The 16,392-nt window shown below is 55.0% G+C and overlaps 2 protein-coding genes across 11 annotated transcripts; one reads left to right on the forward strand and one right to left on the reverse strand.

Annotated features, from left to right (window-relative positions):
- Positions 1 to 289: 289 nt before the first annotated feature.
- Positions 290 to 7,556, forward strand: B4galnt1 (beta-1,4-N-acetyl-galactosaminyltransferase 1). Of its 4 annotated transcripts, XM_087902112.1 has the most exons (11): positions 290 to 632; positions 1,121 to 1,339; positions 1,881 to 2,045; positions 2,148 to 2,254; positions 2,662 to 2,702; positions 2,854 to 3,034; positions 4,902 to 5,000; positions 5,118 to 5,308; positions 5,767 to 5,907; positions 6,089 to 6,329; positions 6,869 to 7,556. In XM_087902112.1, the coding sequence occupies exons 2-11, from the start codon at positions 1,122 to 1,124 to the stop codon at positions 7,084 to 7,086; spliced, it is 1,602 nt and encodes a 533-aa protein (XP_087758238.1). In that variant the 5' UTR covers positions 290 to 632; position 1,121; the 3' UTR covers positions 7,087 to 7,556. The 4 variants fall into 4 exon arrangements, with proteins under 4 accessions (XP_087758238.1, XP_087758237.1, XP_087758239.1 ...); XM_087902111.1 differs by lacking the exon at positions 290 to 632 and having other exon boundaries at positions 885 to 1,339; XM_087902113.1 differs by lacking the exons at positions 290 to 632; positions 1,121 to 1,339; positions 1,881 to 2,045 and having other exon boundaries at positions 2,191 to 2,254; positions 2,662 to 2,728.
- A 77-nt stretch (positions 7,557 to 7,633) lies between these two features.
- Positions 7,634 to 15,282, reverse strand: LOC125389550 (solute carrier family 26 member 10). Of its 7 annotated transcripts, XM_048418095.3 has the most exons (18): positions 14,904 to 15,282; positions 14,348 to 14,458; positions 13,529 to 13,686; positions 13,160 to 13,324; positions 12,791 to 12,943; positions 11,891 to 11,973; positions 11,614 to 11,761; positions 11,402 to 11,515; positions 9,936 to 10,013; positions 9,751 to 9,846; positions 9,231 to 9,337; positions 9,050 to 9,119; positions 8,867 to 8,983; positions 8,712 to 8,745; positions 8,552 to 8,634; positions 8,408 to 8,462; positions 8,204 to 8,310; positions 7,634 to 7,793 (listed from the first exon to the last, which is right to left on the reverse strand). In XM_048418095.3, the coding sequence occupies exons 1-18, from the start codon at positions 15,265 to 15,267 to the stop codon at positions 7,755 to 7,757; spliced, it is 2,082 nt and encodes a 693-aa protein (XP_048274052.3). In that variant the 5' UTR covers positions 15,268 to 15,282; the 3' UTR covers positions 7,634 to 7,754. The 7 variants fall into 7 exon arrangements, with proteins under 7 accessions (XP_048274052.3, XP_085539574.2, XP_048274051.3 ...); XM_085683448.2 differs by having other exon boundaries at positions 7,634 to 8,310; positions 8,712 to 8,742; XM_048418094.3 differs by having other exon boundaries at positions 7,634 to 8,310.
- Between the last annotated feature and the right edge of the window lie 1,110 nt (positions 15,283 to 16,392).

Genomic DNA, 16,392 nt, shown 5'->3' on the forward strand with positions numbered 1-16,392 from the left:
CTCCAGGGCTGGCTGGTTTCCTTAATCCCATCCTACCTGCTCAAGTTTTCCTTGCCTTGAGGTTAGACCACGTACTGTCCGCCCCCTGCCTATTGCGCCCAATCATCTCCCCTAGGCTACAAACTGAACGAGTTGGGAAATGGCGGGGACCGTTAACGGCCTGGGGGCGAAGGGATGCAGGGACCTTCCAGCGAGGGCTCCTCGCCGGAGTAATCTCCTCTGCGCCCGCCAGAAGGCGCCGCGGCGCTCGCCTTCCACGCGCAGAGCCGGAGCCTCTGCCGCATCCACCCCGGGAGCGGCGCTGCGGTGTACGAGCCGGGCGGGGGCCTGAGCCCTCCGCTGCCTGCGAGGGCGACGCGGTGCCAGGGCTCCCCGGCTTTGTTGTTGGAGCTGGATTGCGGCGGATCTACGATTCAGTTCTCCCAGGCAGGAAACGTCCCGAACCGCCCCCACGCCGCGGTCTACAAAGCCCGGGAGTCCGCAGGCGGGAGGAGTCGGATCCCCCACACTGTCAGCCTCCCGCCCAGCTCCCGCATCAGGCCGTCCCGGCCTCATGAGGACCCCCCGGCCGGGGCGGAGTGCCGGGCGCCGCCCGGACCGCGATCTGGCAGCGGCCTTAGAGCGTTAGCCAGGTCAGTGCGCTGGCACGTCCGTCAGCGGGCAAGCTGTGGGCAGGAGCGGCGGCGTCCCCGTGGCGCACCGAGGCCACCCCAGGGTCACCGCGGCCGGGTACCTGGCGGGCGCGGGCGCGATACTGTTCTTCCCCTGACAGACCAGGTGTAGACCCGCCCCCCACCCAACAGGACCCCAGCCCGGTTGATGCTCGTAGGGGTGGCGATGGGGTGGGGGTGGGGCCCCCGAGGGCCATGCGCCCAAGGTGTGGCGGGTCCCGATGCTGGGGCCTCGGGTCTATGCGGAAACTCAGATGTGACAGAAAAGCAGAAGAGAGGAAGCCAGGAGACCCCAGCGTGGGGCAAGAAGGAAGGGATGTGCGTGCGCCGTGCAGACCGGAGACGGGTGGCCTCGGAAACCTGCGCAGCCCTCCAAGGCAGAGAAATCAAGAGCCCCAGCCCTCACCTTCCCTCGGCCCCTGGTCACCTCTCATCTTTCCCCATCTCAGGATGCGGCTGGGCCGCCGGGCCCTCTATGCGCTAGTTCTTCTGCTCGCCTGCGCCTCGCTGGGGCTCCTCTACGCCAGCACCAGAGACGCGCCCAGGCTCCCGAACCCTCTGGCGCTGTGGTCGCCCCCACAAGGTCCCCCGAAGCCCGATCTGCTAGATCTTGCCCCTGAACCCCGCTACGCACACATCCCGGTCAGGATCAAGGAGCAAGTAGTGGGGTGAGTGCTGACCCGGGCGAGGTGGTGACAGAGCACAGCATGCCGGGGTGGGGGTGCCTGGAGCTTTTGTTTCCTCCAGTACTGGGCTCAGGGTCCAGCTGCTTTGCGCTGACTGGTGGGTGCAGTAAGCGGGAGGTGGAGAGGGTGGCCGAGGCTTAAACTGGGGGGGGGGGGCGAGACGGCAAATCTATCCTGAACCTTGTCACCACCACTGGGGTGTGGGAGGAGGCGTGCAGGCATCGGAGCACCCAGCGACGGCCGGCTTCTTGATTTAGACTTGAGATTACCGAAGGGTTCCTGAGTGGCGGCTAGGTAGACAGCCCAGGAACTGGCCCTACTCCACACCTCTCTAAAGCCCGGATACACGGGATGAGCTGTCTGGTCTGTGGTCCCCTCTTGGGGGCTATTTGAAGAGCAGTGTTTAAGGGGGAAAGATACCAGATGGGAAGAGTTGAGGGATCCAAGTGTGGGGGTGCTATGCGTTCTGTGAGGTCAAGGGAGCTGGGCACGGAACTCTGAAGACCCTTTCTCCTCCCTTCAGGCAGCTGACTCAGAATAACTGCAGTTGTGAAGCTAGGGGAGGGAGCTTTGCCTTCCCGTTCCAGAGACAGGTTCGAGTCATTGACCTCACTAAAGCCTTTGACGCTGAGGAGCTGAAGGCTGTTTCTGTCTCCAGGGAGCAGGAATACCAGGCCTTCCTTGCAAGGTACCAGTGAGACCTTCCCCAGGGTGCGGGCAGCGGAGAAGTTAGTGACCCCTTGGGAAGAGAGATCTCTCTTTGTCTTTTGTCCCTCTCTCTCCACCACAGAAGCCAGTCCCTGACTGACCAGCTACTCATAGCTCCAGCCAACTCCCCTTTACAGTATCCCCTGCAGGGCTTGGAGGTTCAGCCTCTCAGGAGCATCTTGGTGCCAGGTAAGGAAGGAAGGAAGGTCCCCCGGGGGTGAGCCAGGTTAGAAGTCTGAATGAAGTAGAAGGAGGGGAGCATGGGGTGAAAGGTGAAGATCTCTGAGAAGGGAGCTTAGGAGGAGGAAGTGTGGACAGAAGGACTCTAGGGTTGCCAGGAATTTCAGAAAATCTGAGAAGTTTGTGGAGAGGAATCTCCTCTTTGATAGCTGAACAAGGGCTTGTGGAATAGGCAGGACAAGCCATGGAAGAAATGTCTCTTTGATGGGAAGGAGAAAAAAAAAAAGTCCCTCTAGGGTATTTTGTACTAGGCCTCCGCAGGAGAGATGGCATGAAGCAGTGCATGGTGGGAAGAGGAGAAAAAATAAGAAAGAACGCAGGTCTGTGTGATCTTGACTCCTCATCCTTCCTCCCAGGGCTAAGTCTGCAGGAAGCTGCTGCCCAGAAGGTGTATCAGGTGAGAGGAAACAGCAAAGAGGCCAGGTGGGCAAGGAGGGGGACAGATCCACCCAGAGAGATGCAGGAATCGAAAGAGCAAGAGGTGGAGTCAGGATCTAATCTCTCTCTCTCTCTCTCTCTCTCTCTCTCTCTCTCTCTCTCTCTGCCAGGTGAACCTGATTGCTTCCCTAGGCACCTGGGATGTGGCAGGGGACGTGGAAGGTGTGACTCTCACTGGAGAGGGACAGCCGAATCTCACCCTTGCCAGCCCAGGCCTGGACAGACTCAACCGGCAGCTGCAACTGGTCACTTACAGCAGTCGAAGTTACCAGGCCAACACAGCAGACACAGGTACGAGGCCTGGGTAGGGCAGGGGCGGGCTGAAAGAACAGAAGGAACCCAATCTGAAGAAAGCTGGTGATAGAGGGTGTGGGAGGGCCTCGGGCCAGTGGCTACAATGGTCGAGAATGTAGCAAGCGGACCAGGGTGCCAGGGATGAGAAAAGGAGCCTTTGTTTATCAGGGGCCAAAACAGGCCAGTGGGAAACCAGAGCCTTGGGCCTGTTCCCGCTTCAGTTCCCAGTCCAGCCCTGAGCCTCCAGGAAGTGACCTATTCCTGGAGCCAGAGGACTCAGGATCCCACCTTCTCGCACCTTTCAGCAAGGTGCACTGCCCTCACAGGTTCTAGCCCAACACTTACCTTGCCAGGCTCCTTTTCTCTTCCTGTTTTTCTCCAAAATTTGGTTTACTGCGTTTTCTCCTACCTTAGGGCCTTTGTATCTGTCATCCTCTCTGCCTAGAATGTTCTTCCCCAAGATTTTTTTTTTTTCATGACTGGCTCCTTCTGGACATTTGTGTCTGTGCTGAGATGACTCGGCTTTGCTTACGGCAGTTTTCCGGACCTTGGCTTCTCTTTAATGCCAGTATTGCCGCAGTAGACTTTCTTATTTACTTAACCTAAAGCCAGGATGGTTACATCCTTGTAGCCTTGCCGTTGTGCAATACAGGCCTTTTATTCTTCTGTGCCTTTCATTTCCTGTACTAGGAATTTATGTAGTGGCATTATCACGTTAATTAAATGGCTTCATCGATTTAGAACACATTTTCAATTGTTTTGTTTTGTTTTTTGAAGCCATCTCATTTCACGTAGCTTTGGCTGGCCTCAAACTCATTATTCAGCCAACTTTGACTCCCGGTCCTCGGGCTTCTACCTCCCAAGTTCCAGGTTTACAGGTGTGTGCCACCACACCAACTGACAGAAAGAATTTAAAGTTGTGTGTGAAGTATAGTGGTCCATGCCTGTAGTCTTACTGCTTGGGAAGCTACAGTAGGAGGGTAGAAAGTTCAAGGGTAGCCTAGGCTACACACACCCACGTGCCCCCCCGCAATATATTGCATGTAGAAAATTTTAGTAAAGATTAACTTTTAAGCCAAGCTGTGATGGTGCACGCCTATAATCCCAGCACTTGGGAGGCAGAGGCAGGCAGATCTCTGAGTTCGAGGCCAGCCTGGTCTACAAGAGCTAGTTCCAGGACAGGCTCCAAAGCCACAGAGAAACCGTGTCTCGAAAAAAAAAAATTAACTTTTAAACAGTTAGCTTTCATCTAGGCAATGCTCACCTATAATCCCAGCCCTCTGGGATCTGAGGCACGTAGGAGAATTGTCTCAGTGTTGAAGGCAGCCAGTGCTGTGCAGCCCAGCACAGTCAGGGCTCCATAAGCAGGACCCAGCCTCAAGAAGCCAAAAAGGGCGGGGGGGGGGGGGGGGAACGGGAGGAAGGAAGGAAAGAAAAGAAGAGAAGTTCCATTGTCTTTGTTCCATCTCCTAAACTGTCAACTTCCGGCCAGATGTGTAGCTCAGTCTCGGTGGGTAGTGTGCTTGTCTGGCTGGGGTCAGTCCCAGCATGGTGCAGAACTCTGTAGGATGTCTCATTAGGAGACACTGAGGCAGTCACACCTGTAATCTTATTCAAGCGGAAGAAGAATAGGGCTGGAGATATAAACTTGGTGGCAGAGTGCTTTGGAGCATGCTAGGCTCTAGAGTCAATTCCCATCACCACAGAACAACAAAACACAGGTTCCACAGAAGTCAGAACTGTGTGTTCGTGCCTACCAAGGTCTGGAAAGGCAGAACACAGAATAGGGATTTAAGTATTGGTTTGCTGAAAAGAGAATGTTCTTCTAGCCTTAAGGGCCCAATTCCACGTCCTTTCTTCCCAGTCCGGTTCTCCACCAAAGGACACGAAGCTGCCTTCACCATCCGCATAAGATATCCTCCCCAACCCCGGCTGTACCCACCTTCATCTGTACCCCAGGGAGGTGAGGCTCGCGGGATTAGGGAAGTAAAGAAGGGTTAGCCCTGGGAAGGGCTGCTTTCCCATTTCTCTTTCCCATTTTTTTGCCCTTTCTGCACCCAACCCTGCATCTTGCTTTCAGCCCAGTACAACATCAGTGCTCTGGTTACCATCGCCACCAAGACCTTTCTTCGTTATGAGCGTCTACGGACACTCATTGCCAGTATCCGACGCTTTTACCCCACCGTCACCATAATCATCGCTGACGACAGCGACAAACCGGAGCGCATTAGCGACCCCCACGTGGAGCACTATTTCATGCCCTTCGGCAAGGTGCGCTGCCTGCAGAACTGAACCCGGGCACCAGAGGACTCTGGGAAGGGGGCGTGCCCTCAATCTGCAGCTTGCAGGGTAGTGATTGAGGACCACCTCCCTCAGAAATAAGTGTGTGCCTATTGAAAGAGATCCCGGATCTGGAATTTTGGCTAGCTCATTCGTTCTGCGTTCTTGAAATGGTGCTTAATACCTATAATAATAGAATAAATTGGTAGATGCACGCATGAAATTAAATGTATTTCAAGATCCTTCCCCAAAAGATTCAAGATCTTTAAAAAGAGTGGTGGAAACCTGCGGGCTTTTTTTTTTTTTTAACAACTTAATTTCCAGTCATGCGTAAGCACTCAAAAATCTAGAGAGGGGCACAGGCTGTTTCGAGGGTCAGGGGAGAGGAAGAAAGACGGCAGAGTTTCCCTGCTTCTACAGACTCCTCAACCATAATACAACTCTCCTAGGGCTGGTTCGCAGGTCGGAACCTGGCGGTGTCCCAAGTAACCACCAAATACGTGCTGTGGGTGGACGACGACTTTGTCTTCACGGCACGCACGCGGCTGGAGAAGCTTGTGGACGTGCTGGAGAGAACGCCCCTGGATCTGGTAGGGAGGGACGCGGAATGTGGGGTGGGAGCGCGGTGCGCCCTCGGGTGATGCCAGTCTGGGGGGGACAATCCTGGGTCCTGTGGTGCTGACGCCTACAGGGAGAGGGCGGGGCGGGGCTGGGAAGCACCTTACTCTGGGAGACCTGGTCCTCACTGGAGCATCCTCTCACCCCCGGCAGGTTGGGGGCGCCGTGCGGGAGATCTCGGGTTTCTCTACCACCTACCGGCAGCTGCTGAGCGTGGAGCCGGGCGCCCCAGGCCTTGGGGACTGCCTTCGGCATAAACGTGGTTTCCACCACGAGCTCGTTGGCTTCCCAAACTGCGTGGTCACCGACGGCGTGGTCAACTTCTTCCTAGCGCGCACAGACAAAGTGCGCGAGGTGGGCTTTGACCCGCGCCTCAACCGGGTGGCACATCTGGGTGAGTGGCGCCGCCTCCTGACGAGGCCTGGGAAGGACCCGGTGCGGCTCTGGCCCGGGAGCCAAGCTGCCACTCCGCAGCACCCATCCCCCTCCCCCCTCCCGGTGAATGCTAGAGCAGTTTTGGAGGGGGTAGCTGTGTTACTGGGGTCTGCACCTGAGCTTAAAAACAAAACAAAACAGAACAAAAAAAAAAAAACCACTCGAAACTTCCTTCACTATTCTCTGCCTGACATCCCGTGTACTTGTCTCAGACAACACAGCAGCTGGTCGGCCTTGAACTTCCCTTCCGCTGCCAAGGTCACCCTTATTGCTGGCTGCTTCCTCAGGTCCAGACCTACTCAGAGGAGTGAATCCAGTGTTTACTGAAATGAACCCCACTTTACACAAGAGTTAAAGAGACCGAAAGCCGCTAAAGCGTCCTTAGCAACCGAGTTTTTGCACAGCACCCTCTGAGCCACAGAGTTCGGTTCTCCCTAGGAACTGGCTTTTTAGACCCTCAGGAGACTTAACCGTGTGCTCTCTCCACCCTCACCCCAGAATTCTTCCTGGACGGACTTGGTTCCCTTCGTGTTGGCTCCTGCTCTGATATTGTTGTGGATCATGCCTCGAAGGTGAAATTGCCGTGGGTGTCAAAGGATGCGCAGGCAGACACTTACGCCCGCTACCGTTACCCGGGATCGCTGGACCAGAGTCAGGTGGCCAAACATCGTCTGCTCTTCTTCAAACACAGACTACAGTGCATGATCGCTGAGTGATAGCTGACTGGGCCTTCCCATTGTCAGGCTGGGCCTGCCTCCTGGTCCCTGCCAGGAATTCCCAACAACCCCTCCAACTCCTGACCCCTGACCCTCTCTGTCCATCACCCTGATCCCTAACAGGGGCTTGTCCTGGTGACAACCCTTCCTTTCTGCGAGTGACCAGAGGCCTGATGGAGCCATAACCTTCCCCACAGCCAGTGCCAAGTCCTCCCCAAACCCCATTCCTATGGGGCAGGAAATGGGAGGATTCACTTTCCAAGTGCCAAAGAGCCCAGAAGGACTCTAAGACCCTCAAGTGGAAACAACGCTTGCCTCCTGAGGGGGCAGGGAAACTCCTAATGTGCAACCCCAGGGACACACCCCCACCCAGCTCTGGATCCAGCACCGTGTGTCCCAGCTTCAACATACCCCACAGGGAGCACTGTGACCAGAGTTGTGTGGAGCTGGTGAACACATGGTGAACGCCATTTTTCCTTGTGTTTCTGCAGTACTTTGGGCATGGTGGGGCTTGGGAGGGGGACTGATGAGTTCCACAGGCAGACACTTCATGGGCTGCAGACACCCTCGGCTTCATTTTATTGGTTGTATTGGGGTGGGGGGCTCAGGGGCTGTGGCCTTCCTTACACACACACTGTTGGGACCTCTCATATTCCAAGTGACCTTGGTCAGACCCACACTGTACAAATCTTTGGGCCAGTGGGCTTCTGGGGAAGAAAAGAGACAGTTAAGGAATATTTGTTACAGCCGTCCATCTCTGAGACTCGGTGCGCTGGGAGCATCTCAGCCCTTTGGAGACCTTAGTCTTCACCAGTGGTGAAGGGTGTCCATACTCCCTAACTTGTTTGTTTTTTTCAAGACAAGGTCTTTCTATGTATCCCTGGCTGTTCTGGAACTCCCTGTGTAGAGCAGGCTGGCCTCAAACTCATAGAAATCCTCCTGCCTCTGTGTGCTGGGGGATTAAGGGTATGCCCCCCCTTCAACGCTAGTCAGTTTCTCCCTGCTTCCCTCTTGAGCTTCCTCCATCCCATCCCTTCTCCGCATCCCTCCTCCCAGGCTGTCATCATTCAGCCGGTCCTCCCTCCCTGAGCCCAGCACCTCCTGGCTCCTGCCTCACCAGTCTCTCCAGCGCATGTGCGGCTGCATCCTGGACACTCACAAAGAGTTGGTCTGGGGTCATTCTCTCCAGGAGTCCTGCCCGGGTCAAGGTCTCCAGCACCAAGGCTGTGTGGGAAAAGTGTCAGGTACTTGGCCCTCAATCCCTCCCACAAGAGTCCAGTCACAGTCCTCCCTTCCCCCCACCATCCTTCACATCACACACCATTGCACTGAGCCAAGAGGAGACAGATCCCAGCATCCTGGCATCGCCTGGTGAGCTGCAGGAACCAGACAGAGGGGTTAAAACTCAAATCGAGGGCATGCGTGGCATGACAGGGAGTTTTTCTCAGCTTCCCTGCTCCCTCACCTGTACCACTTCTCTGGCCCCTGCAGCATCCGCAAAGCTGATGCCGCTGAAGTCTAGGACCACCACTCTGATGGGCTCAGCACCTAAGATGGAGAAGGCAGGAGCATCCAGACACCTGTGTGGCTCACGACCGAATCTCCCTCTTTTCACCCCATCTCACCTTTGTCAGGTAGACTACCCAGCTTTGGAGACTGCTTTAAACAGAGAAAAACAAAGTCACCAACTCCAAGTCACAGGCACCAACTTGCAATCTCAAAGACATACTAGGTTCCCAAGCCTAGAGGGTCCACACTCGCCCTTGACCAAAGTTCTCACCTTGCTTCTTTCTCCAAGCCCCAGATGCCACTCCAAGATGTGGCGGAACTGCCCACGGGTTGCGAAGTAGAGTGGTGTTGGATAGCTCAGGATGCAGAGACCTGGGACCTGGAGGAGCTGAAGGGTCTGAGAGTCAGGAGCGTCCTGTGAATCACTCCTCCCTTCTTTGGCTGACCCACCCACCTTACGGCTCTCCCTGAGTGGCCTGTAGAGCTCGGTCCCCTCAGCCAATCCAAGTGCCAGGCACTGCACCCTAGGGAAGAAGCTAGTGTCAGAGTCCCAGCCTTGCCTGGCTTGGCGGTAGTCACCCCCAGAGTATCTATCTCTCTCCCCTCATTTCAACTCTACCCATCTCTACGCTCACCTCTGAGTGCGGCAGACCACTGTCATCATAGAGATGACCACGCCCACGGCCAGGCCCAGGTCCACATTCAGGGTCACTACTGCCACCCACGTGACCATCCACACAGCCTGAAGAACATGGGTATGGGTGGGTTTCCCAGGAGAAACACAGGCTCATGGACAAACATGAGTAAGGATGACCCAGGAGAAAGGAGGCATGGCAGAGGGAGGGGCTTACTTAAGAGTATACACACCAAATATAATGTCAGACCCTGCGTGAATTAGGAGGTCTGGACTGGGGCTGTAATACAGTGGTAGGGAACACTGTTAATATTCATGGGGCTCTGGGTCTAATCTTCAGAACCATCAAAAAAGTGCCCCCAAACACTCAGGTCCTTTTCCTTTTCTCTAACATATGCATGAGGTCTGTGTGTTGGTGGGTGTATGGGTTAAAGAATGTAGGACCAGAATGGTCAGCTTTGGTCCAGGGCAGAAGCCAGGGATGCTGGGGAGCGGCAACCTGGGGTAATGCCATTTCTCACAAAGTCCACGCGGCTGATGTGCCATAGCCGTGGCAGCTCCTGCATCTGGAAGAACATCTGGCGCATGCTGGAGATATTGATGCAAGCCAGGACAGCCTTGAGACAGAGAAGAAGAGGCCTTTGTCCAAAGGCTCTGGAACTCAGCCAGTCCCACTCAAGCACACGGTGTCTCTTTTCCTCCCTACCTTGGGCAGATAGTAGAAGAAGGGCCCCAGCCACAACAGCACTGCCAGGACAACCATACAGGAGAAGAGGCCGGCCAGCTGCAGGGAAAGAAAGAGCCGACAAGGGAGGAAGGGAAACTTCCTCACCTGTGTGGAAGCTGGTCTCCCTGCCCAGCCCGTCTCCTGTCCCTCAGAAGTCTCCCTCCTCCCAAACCTCCTTCCACACATATGCCCTGCCCACCACCCTCTCCATGTTCTGTCAGTCACACTTAGCCCCTCCCCCCAGTTAAATGCCTGTCATTTGCCGACCGCGCCCAGATGTGTGCAGGTCAGCCTCACTATTGAAGTCCATCTCCATCTTAAAATGTCCTCTTGGTGCCGATGACAAGCAGGCTAGTCATCTGCTTAGGTACCAACAAGTAAGGAAAACAAAAAGACTGGGGGAGAATCACGTGGCACAATATCTCTTTTTTAGAGGTCTTTATTGAAAATGTCAGAATTTTATATCCTACATTTATAGTTGTGTGTGTGTGTGTGTGTGTGTGTGTAGCAGTGTAAGTGTGTGTAGGGACAACACACCTGTGTCCCGGCTCTTGTAGACATTGACACTGGGTGTCTTCCTCTCTAACTCCTCTGCCACACTGAGGCAGGGTCTCTCCGTTGAACCCAGAGCTCATTGATGCCCAGGGCACCCCATCCCCTGGCTGTCTTCAGGACAAGTCACCAGGCCCATGGAGCTGGGGATTTGAACTCCTGCCCTCATGCTCTGCGGCGAGCACTTTATCCACTGAGCCATCTCCCCATCCAGCATAGTAGTTTCATTTTCAAAGTCTCTGTGTACCTAAGACAGCCTTGAACCCCAGGTCCCCCTGCTTCAGTCAGCCTTCCTAGTTTCTAGAATTCTGTGTATGTAATACAACACACACACATATACATACATACAAATACACATATATGTATATATACATGCACACATATATGTACACACACATATATATGTTTTTTTTTAAAAAAGCTGTGTTTACTTATGTATTCAGTGTTCTGCCTACATTGTATGCCGCAGGCCAGAAGAGGGCACCAGATCTGTGGGCCACCACATGGTTGCTGAGAATTGAACTCACTGAGTCATCCCATAAATTGGGCTTTTGAAACAGGGTTTCTATGTGTAACAGCTCTGGACCAACCAGGCTGGCCTCGAACTCACAGAGATCCACCTGCCTCTGCCTCCCAAGTGCTGGGATCAAACACGTGCCCCCACCTTGAGGCATGTTGTTTATGTTAATTAATCTGAGGCTCCATAGCTTACAGCCTGCAGAGGTCCTTGTGGGACTTCATTGTTGTCTAATCCCCCTTCTTACAACCCCTTCTCTCACGCCCACCCTCTAATATATAGATGCTATTGGAGTATCTGCCTGTTTCCCCACCCTCTGCTGCCATCCCTGTCTAAAAATCCCATCTTTTTCCCTCACCCAAGGGGTCCCTCTTACCTGTGTGTTCCCACCAGCATCCACTAATAAGCTGGTTGTAGCCAATGTGGCCGAGTTGGGAAAGCAAGAGAAGAGAGAAGATATGAGGTTGGAGACACCGTGGGCCAAGAGTTCCTGGAAGGATGCCGTGAAGTCAGGAAGAGAGATGCATAGGCATGGAAGAACAAGGCTAAGGGGTCACTTCTGGAGAAGGCTGGCATCCAGAGTCACACCTGATTGGGGTCAATAGTGTAGCTGTACTTGTCGGCATAGATGGAGGCCAGGGAGGTGGACACGGCAAAAGTAACCAAGGCAATGGGCAGCGAGTCGGCCAGTATCCTGGGCAGCTCATCCAGGGTGGGGAAGAGAGGCTGGGGGAACCTAGAGAGCGAAGGAGTCATGCTAAAGATGGGTTGGTTGTTACGGGAAAACTGAGTAGGAAAAGCAACTGGAATGGGACAAGGGAGGGTGTCGGTGGGAGGAGGAAGAGGTGTCTTTTCTCTCGCTTACCCTCCAGGCAATACTCCCACTACCTGGACGTTGTATCTTGTGTCCAGGGAAGAGGCGAAGCACAGCACAGAGGCCAGAAGCACCTAAGGAAAACAGCACATTAGGGGCTGGAGAGATGACTCAGTGGTTAAGAGCACTGACTACTCTCCCAGAGGTCCTGAGTTCAATTCCCAGCAACCACATGGTGGCTCCCAGCCATCTGTAATGGGATCTGGCGCCCTCTTCTGGCCAGCAAGCATACAGACAGACAGAACACTGTATACATAATTAGAAAAAAGAAAGAAAGAAAATAGCACATTAGAACCTAGAAAGAGACGGGGCCTTTGGCAGAGTCTAGAAGAACCTCAGCCTGAAAGAGGATCCCAGTGTGGGTCTGGGTGGTCTCAGAATGTTTGAAATGGATGCCTAACAACTCTATCTCACCGACAGCGAAGAAAGGATGTAATGTTTGCCTGGAGAGATAGAGAGACAAAGGATCTAAGAGGAGGTTCTTTGGGAGAGATGGACACAAACGATCCACTTGAGCTGTTCTACGTCTATCTGAGTTACCTGTGGAAGGCGCTGACATTTACACAGGAAGAGAGTTATTTGGGTGGGCAGTGAAAGGGAGAGACAGTGGATCAGAGCGAGAGGCCGGTGAGGAGAACAGAGAAAGTGAAATGGGAAGGAAGTGGACGTGCAAAAAGGCCCGGAGCGAGCTCGACCGGGGAAGAGAAACAGTATAGGCGAGCAGTTCTGGTGGGTCAGTTGGTCTGGAAGACTCTTGGAAAGTCCAAGTGTCAACAGGACGGCGTGCTTGTGTAACTTCTGTGTATTCCACGAGGGGGCGGCAGCCTCTAGATCCTGCTGGCCGAATAAGTGGGGACACAGCAGAGGGCAGGGACCTAGGATGGCCCTCACCATGACAACTTCTCCAGGGATCGGAGTGGGTAGCCTGTCCCGGAATCTCACGTTCAGCTCCTTGACCGGCACTAGCAACGCCAGACTGAGCGCTGAGATGGTCAGTTCTGCAGGACTGCTCCGGGCCAGGGCGGTGAGCACCGCAGCCAGCGTCTGCAGGCAGGGACCACGAGCAAGGCTAGGTGCCAGTGTTAACCGACTCCGCCGGATTCAACACCAACCCGCCAGACCCAAGCAGCTCTTCTCCCCAGCGCCCTCAGGCAGCACCGTGGTTCCTGACACTCTTTTCCTGCTGCATGCCGTTTTTCCACCCTCCACGCCTTCCCTTTCGAGTTGTCCTTTTCCCCGTGACTCTTTTTCCACTCCCACCTTAAAGAGAGAAAAGCAGCCGATCTGGCGTGGGAGAGACAAACCCAAGAGGCTTGGCAGCTGGGACACCAGCACGTGTAACGCGGCCCCGCTGGTTAACGCCTTGACCACAGGCTCAGATAAAAAGGTAGACAGGACCCCAAGCTGCAGAGCGAACATCGCTAGCTGTGGAGAAGGTAGAGTGGGAAGGGAGTGGCGTGCGATCGCCAACAGACCAGCCAGCTTCCCCACTGCATATCCGCCACGCGGGACCTGAACCCGAGGCGTGTTCCTACCCTTCCCTCCACCCCCCATCCTCAGGCCCAATTGTTGTTTCTGGTTCTCTTCGGTGGATCCATCCCCTAAAGTCAGCACTGAGTCCTCGCTTACCATCAGCGCCCCACTCCCGAAGGCCACAGCCGCTGCCGCCCCAACTCTCCGAGCTTCCAATTGCTCCCTTTCAATTTCACTGAGGTTCCCCGCGAGGGGATCGGGCACCAGCCGCTCGACAACAGAGCCGGTCATGAGACTGAGGACTGCGAAAGTTCCTGCAGCCGTGGGGTCAGACGCGGAGGTTAGCAACGGTGCAGCCTGGGGCAGAGCAGCAACCCAGAATCCCACAGTTCTAGAGCCTAGGGTGCTGCTGTCTGATCCACTCTCTTAGAAGTGAAGATCTCGGGGGCTGGTACTGCAGCCGGGAACCGGCAGGCAGGGAGGAAAAGAGTGTGCCCCTTGGCAAAAAGTGCCCCCTCCGCAGGCTCTCCTCAGACTGTGCACATCTTTCCCTTCAAGGCCAAATATAACCAAATTTCACAGGGACAAAGAGATTCGTGTAAACTCCCGCCTCTGTATCCACTCCAACAAGCTTGGGATGGGGGTTGGGTGGGGGTTGTGGGAGTCACAGCGTTTGTGCAAAGAGGCTGGGAATGGGATGGGATATCCTCAGAGGGATGGCCGGCAAGTAGGTGAGGGAAGGCGGCAGGGGGAATAGCATCCCAAAGCTTTCAAGTGGCAGTCTTGCCAAGGTATGTTTGGCTCATGCCTTTAATACCAACCAGAGGGAGGCAGAGGCAGGCAGATCTCTGAGATCTCTAGGGAGCCTCAGACCAGCTAAGACTATACGGTGAGATCCTGTTCCCTCCCCGCCCAGCCCCCAGAGCTTCAAACCTCTATTTTCATCTTAAAGAGAAGTCATATCTGGCCACTCACCAGTGGACAGGTGTCTCCCAGTGCCCAGCAAACTGTAGATGAGGACCGGAAAGAAAGAAGTGTAGAGACCAAACACGGGAGGCACTGAGGTCAGGAGGGCAAAAGCCATGCCTAGGGGGAAGAAGAAAAAGTATGTGTAGCGGGGGGGGGGGGTGGGGGGGGCGCTATAACCTCCAGGTACTGCCCTTTCCCACACTCTTGGACAGGCATCAGATACTATAAAGCAGGACACCCAAGGGAACTGAGAGGTTAATGCGCCTCAGTGGGAGGTAGTGAGGCTGACAAGGTCACAGATCCTTGCCCACGTCCTGGGTGGCAGGCTTTGTGCCTCTCTTCAATTCTCTGAGGCGGAACAGAGTCCCAGATGTCTCACAGGATTGCACAGATGAGGACGGGTAGGGGTGGGAATATGATGGAGTCCTACAGTCCTACTCTCAAACTGAACCTCAAATGCCCCCTCTCTGACCCGGCAGGGCTACTAACCCACCACCTCACTGCTCAATTCTCAGCTCCCCATAGCATGGAACCCCAATAGGCTGTAGTCGGGGTCTCTCACCCTGGGGCACGTGCACAACGCCCACGGTCACTCCAGCCACTGCATCTCCCAGCAGCCACGCTCGCCAGCGGTAATGGGGCAGCCAGCGCAGCGGAGGCAGCCGTGCCAGCAGCACGCGCCACGCCCCCGGCCCTGAACAACAGCCAGCTCGCCTCCTCCACAACCCGCACAGCCAGGGTAAGCGGGGCTCGGCTGGTACTTCCGGCTCCTCTGCGCCCCCGTAAAGCTCCTGGAACCGAGCGTGGGTGAGAGGTTCCCTGAACCTAGAGCTCAGCGGAGACTTAAGGTCAGAAACCTCTTCCGAACCTGAGCAGGTCCCAGAGACAAGTGACCCACTCATTTTGTCCGTGGCCCCCTGCAGCATCTCCCGGTCTTAAATACCCTTCTGCGCCCCCCACCCCACCCTCGCTAGTCCTGAGCCCGCCTCCATAAAGCAGGGTCCAATCCGGACCTGTCGAGAGTACTTTCTGGAGTCCTTGGGTCAGGCTTGGGTGGAAAAAGTCCCTATGTTAGGCGCCTCCTCAGACATCCTTAGCCGGATCTGACCGCCTGGAAGCCTGGGGGCCTGCTATGAGGAACGGTAGAGAGATAAGAGACCCACACCAACTTCCAGTGGTCCTCGCCTCTTCAGCAGGGGCCCTTTCCACACCGGCACTTTGAGCAACGCTAGCTGGTTTCTTTGGGTCAGTGGTCTTTCCTGAGCCCCTGCACACTCGCACGGCTGGAATACAATGTTTATCGCCAGTTGGAATTCCCCACCCAAATCCCTTTCCTCATATGGCAAACTGACCCTAAGGAAAGGGTTTTACAACGAGAAAGCAGGTCTTATAAGCCAATATTCAGTGAGCAAGGACAGAGACAGAACCACCCAGCTCTCTGCTAGGGGTGGCTGGACCTGGGTTAGAGGAAATATTGAACTAGTAAGAAATGTTTGTGTTGTTTCTTAGGTGCAGCAAAGCCCTGAGATACTGTTCCTTACATCCAGTTTTATTCTCAAAGCAGGCATTCAACAGTACATGTTTAAATTAAGGGCATGGCACTTGCTGCTGGCATGGCTGTCCCCAGCTGCTTCAACTGCGCCATTGCAGCTGGCATTGGTGGGCCTGGCTGTCCCAGGAGCAGAAAGGGGCCATGTACCCACCGCAAGCACCCCTGTGGTCCCTGAAGAGCCCCAAATTCCTGCTGTTTGCTGTCATCCCTCCCCCATTCAAAGACATCTCAGCATCCCCCATCAGTCTGATGCCCCCAGTCCCTGACCCCAAAGCCCAGGGTGGGGTACAGAGAGGGTGGGCCTCTCCTCTTCAATTCCTCCTATTGTTCCCCAGAAATCTTATCTGGGCCTCACGTCCTGTCCCCCCCCTTATAGATCCCTCCCCTCATTGTCAGCCAAAGGGGCCTGGGGCCCATGGGGAGGCTCCAGCATCTCCACACCCTCACACCCCAGCAATCCATTGTCTGCCGAGGAAGCCCCAGCTCACGTGACTGAGCC

The sequence above is a fragment of the Myodes glareolus genome, chromosome 26, assembly GCF_982192425.1.
Source record: "Myodes glareolus chromosome 26, mMyoGla1.1, whole genome shotgun sequence".
Lineage (NCBI taxonomy): Eukaryota > Metazoa > Chordata > Mammalia > Rodentia > Cricetidae > Myodes > Myodes glareolus.